This window comes from Sarcophilus harrisii, chromosome 4 (assembly GCF_902635505.1).
Source record: "Sarcophilus harrisii chromosome 4, mSarHar1.11, whole genome shotgun sequence".
Lineage (NCBI taxonomy): Eukaryota > Metazoa > Chordata > Mammalia > Dasyuromorphia > Dasyuridae > Sarcophilus > Sarcophilus harrisii.
The window spans coordinates 236,200,274-236,204,407 of NC_045429.1; the positions used below are offsets into that span (position 1 = coordinate 236,200,274).

Consider the following 4,134-nt stretch of genomic DNA (forward strand, 5'->3'; position numbering starts at 1 on the left):
CAGTGAGTAAAACTCTTGGCCAGCGTACTGGCTGTGTGACCTTGTACAAGTCACTTAACCCTGGTTGTTAAAAGTAGTTTCCTCATCTGTAATATGAGCAGAGACGGAAATGACGAAGCATTCCAGTGTCTGCCAAGAAAACCCCCCAAAGAGTCACGAAGAGTAGGACATTATTAAAACCACGGAAGGTCACAGAGTTTTGGTAGAAACAAACAAGAAAATATATAAATATAAAATGTTTTTGCAAGGTTTAAACAGTTACCAACTTGTTAGCCATAGTTACAAGGATCAAATGAGATAACATTGCAAAAATACATGCCATGAATTATTATATCAATTTAATATTAATTAGTAACACTTTAACAGCTTAATAATTTAATGATAATAAAAATTAAATCTATCTTTCTGTTTCTCCCGCCAGTTCTCCCAACATCCTCCTTCTCTGTATAATCAAATCAATCAAGGAAACTAAAGACAAATATTTTCTTCTCAGTGGAAGAGGCTGGGTGGGTGGGCTGGGGAAAAATGGATTCCGAAGCTTGGGGTGGGGTTGGGGGTGGGGGTGGGAGTGAGGATGAGAGAGGCACCGCCCCCAGCGGCTGAGGCGAGAAGGGATTGGTTGATTCTGAATTTGCCCCGGCCAATGGCAGGCGATCTGCGAAGGGGTGGACTCTTACCTGTGCCTTTGAAATTGGACTTGAGTTGATTGAACCACAGTCTTTCCTTCTGCTCTTCGCCGGTATCACCTGCGTCCAGAAGACACCATGAGTAACCAGGTTGCTCGAGAAGACTATAACCAGTCTCGTCCTCGGAGACCGAGACCCAGACCCCAGGAAAAAGACCCTCTGCGGTTCCTGGTCGAGGCTCGACTCGTGGGAGCCCTCATAGGTGAGTGCTTTGGGAGCCGAACTCCTCTCCCCGATCTGGCTATTGCCCTCCCGGGTTCGCAAGGGGTCTCTTCCCCACGCTTGAGCGCGGGGAGAATCCCGGGGAGCGAGCCCGCGCTCCGGCCGCTGCCCACGTGGCTGCTTCCTGGCGCTGCCGAGTGTGGCGTTCCGAGCCGTCTCAGCCCGGCATTCCCGGCACTTCCCAGCCCCGGGACCACTTCGGGAGCTCTCCTTTGTTCCTGTGGTTGTGGTTTGTGGTTTATGGGGTTTAGTTGCTTGTCGCGTAGTAGGAGCTTAATGGACTCTTGTTGACTGACTCAGGGATGAAAGGATCGAGGATTCGAGCAATGGAGACTCTTTCAGGAGCTCAAATTAAAATAGATCTCTTCAATCAAGAAGAGAACGGTGAAAAGCCCGAAAAAGCCGAGGTTCTAGTTTTCGGAAGCAACCATTGTAGAATTAGAGCAAAAGAACTGGTTGAATGTATCATCAGATGGTATCCACCAGCCTCCCCTGATGGTAAGTGACTTGCTTCGGGTGGGATGTCTGCACACTTCCTGCCCTCAGGCTCTCCAAACCACATGTGCTTTGATTCCTAGAAAGTAGAGATTGCTTCAGTCTTTGCATTTGTATTCCCTTTGCCTAGTGCTGTGCCTGACAACAGTAAGCCCAGGGGGACTTCAATAAATAGCTTTGGTTGACTTAATTTTCAAGAGATGGGTTTCTTAGTGACTTTTGCTTTGGTATTAAGGATATAGAAATCAGTAAGATTGCTCATAATTTTCATTTTGTCATTTTGTCCATTGGACATTTTGTCATTTTGTACCATGGACTCTTAACTGGATTTACTTATGCAGTCTTGGGCACGTCTTTTCAAATTTATGTACATAGTATTTATGCAATTGCGTGTTCGTGTTTTTATATATATAAAATACAAATACTCACAGGTGGCTCAGTGAGTAACTACCCTGAAGTCAGGAAGACTTTCATCTTCCGGAGTTTAAATCAGATGGTTACCTCAGATACTTAGTATAGTATAGTATAGGCAACTACTTAAACCTGTTTGCCTCAGTTTTCTCATCTGCAAAATGGGCCAGAGGAGGAAATGACAAAACTACTCCATTGTCTTTGCCAAGAAAACTGTCACCAATAGTTGGTCACAGTTCAGGACTAAAAGTTCTAAAAGTTCAGGACTCTCCCCTCTCCTTATATACATACATGTATACACATACAGAGCTTTGTAAACCTGCAATTAACTTCCTCATCTGAAATGAGGGGCAGGTTATTAATAAATTATATTAATAAAGGAGGGTATATATTAATAAAGGAGGGAGTTTTCTTTTGACCTTATATTAATAAAGGAGGGTACATTCAAGTGAGGTTCAGATGAACTGTTCGAATGAGTAGTGCTGGTAAGTCACTGTAGTGACTTGTGAGTCATGGGGTATTGTAGAGTGGCTTGGAGTTTTAAGGGCCAGTAAGAATGAATCTAGAAGTCTAGAGAAGTCTAGAAGTGATGCTAAGAATCTTGAGGCAAGATGCAAGATGCTAAGTAGAATTGGAATTTAATTACGATTTTATGTCTCTAGGAGTTTTTGAGTTTGAGATGATTGCTAGACATCTAGCACTTTGGGAAGTAGGATACATGAGAGATAAGGAATAAGGAATTAGAAGCCTGGGAAATACACTAGGGAAATACCTGGGAAATCTAGTGTATGAACAAGATTTCAACTTGGACTTGGGAGTCCAAGCCCCAGGGCTCTATTCACTGTGCCACCCACTAAGATAAAGCAATGGGAAGTCCCTATTTTTAGGGGTAGGAGCCAAAAATGTAGAAAAGGTTGGTAAGCCAGCACATGCCATTTAGTAATTCACTAAGACGCCCTTCCTGCAAAGGGGATTTTGGGAATTTGGACAAAGGGACCAGGGTGAAGAAATGAAGTGAATGAACATAATCCTGGATATATGCATGTAAGGGTATGTACAACACCCTAGAGAAATGAGGAGTCGTGACCTTTTTCAGTCACAAGATCAAATCTTTTTTCTTTTCAGCTGCAGATGAAGCACAGAAAGCTGTTGCCCAGATGTCCATTCAGGAAAAGAAGTAATATGCTGCCCAGCTGTTTTTTGTTAATTTTATATAAATAAATTATGTTTTTTAAATATGTTTAAAATATGGTTTTTTATTCCTATTTAAAGGGATGGGGTTGGGAAGGAACAAATTGCCCTTATTTTTTCCTGTGTCCATTTCTACCCAAATGCTCCCTTCCAACTATCTGTATCTGAAGGAGAATGATGGGAGTTGGTGAAATAAGATGTAGTGAAAAGGAACTTTTGGCCTTAACTAGGGTTTTAGGAAGAAAATGGGCTTCCTTTAATATATTGGGATTTCCTTCTGCAGAGATGAAGCTATACCCAAAAGAACTATTTAGGAGCAAGCTGGGATACTTTTATACCCCAAGGGTATTTTTTGATGGTTTGGTAATTTAGGATGGAGGAACATGAGGAATTGTGGGCTAGATTGGAGGAACATTTAAAAAGGCCTTCAGTAATGGGGAATAATTTGTTAGAGAGATTTAGCCACTGTAACTGAAAAAAATGCAAATAATCCAATGGTCCATGGACCATTGCCTTTCTCTTTGATCTGGGTTAAGTGGCTTACCCAAGGTCACACAATTTTTAAGTGTTTTGAGGTCAGATTTTCTTTCTTGGATTGTTTTTAGGAGGGTCAAAGAAGGGTAGTCATTTGCCTTCTGGTCACAACCAGGACTTGCCTCCAAATCTAGTATTGGATACTGATACCAAGAGAAAACCAGGTTTTTAAAACCTGCTTTCATTAGTGTCTGATTGCATAGAAAGGTATAGGTCCATCCCAAATGAGAAAATTGGAAGTGGTTTTATTTCATGCATTTTTGACTAACCGCTGAGGAAAAATAAATGTGGTAATACATAATAGTTGAAATCAGTTATTTCGGGGTTTTGTGCAGAGGTTCCTTTGGTTAATAAAGCTCAAATTATTTGTCCTAAAGTTTAGACAAATTAGGCAAATTTGTCCTAAAGTTTAGATTGAAAACTTGGAATGGGTCAGAAATGGAGAAATCCAGTTACTGCCTACTATGCTCGGCGCATATAGCATTTTCCTGAAAAGTATGTGAAATTTGAAGCAAAGTGAGAAGACCAAAGGTTATATTGAATAATCATACTTTTGTCTTCGCCTAGGAAGAAAAGATGAAAAATTTTGACTGGG

At 41.4% G+C, this 4,134-nt stretch overlaps 1 protein-coding gene across 1 annotated transcript; it reads left to right on the forward strand.

Annotated features, from left to right (window-relative positions):
- The first annotated feature begins 664 nt into the window (after positions 1 to 664).
- On the forward strand, positions 665 to 3,041 carry LOC100919074 (insulin-like growth factor 2 mRNA-binding protein 3-B). Its single transcript, XM_003769205.4, has 3 exons — positions 665 to 888; positions 1,209 to 1,406; positions 2,940 to 3,041. Exons 1-3 carry the CDS (start codon positions 765 to 767, stop codon positions 2,993 to 2,995), a joined length of 378 nt encoding a protein of 125 aa, XP_003769253.1. The 5' UTR covers positions 665 to 764; the 3' UTR covers positions 2,996 to 3,041.
- The last annotated feature ends 1,093 nt before the right edge of the window (positions 3,042 to 4,134 follow it).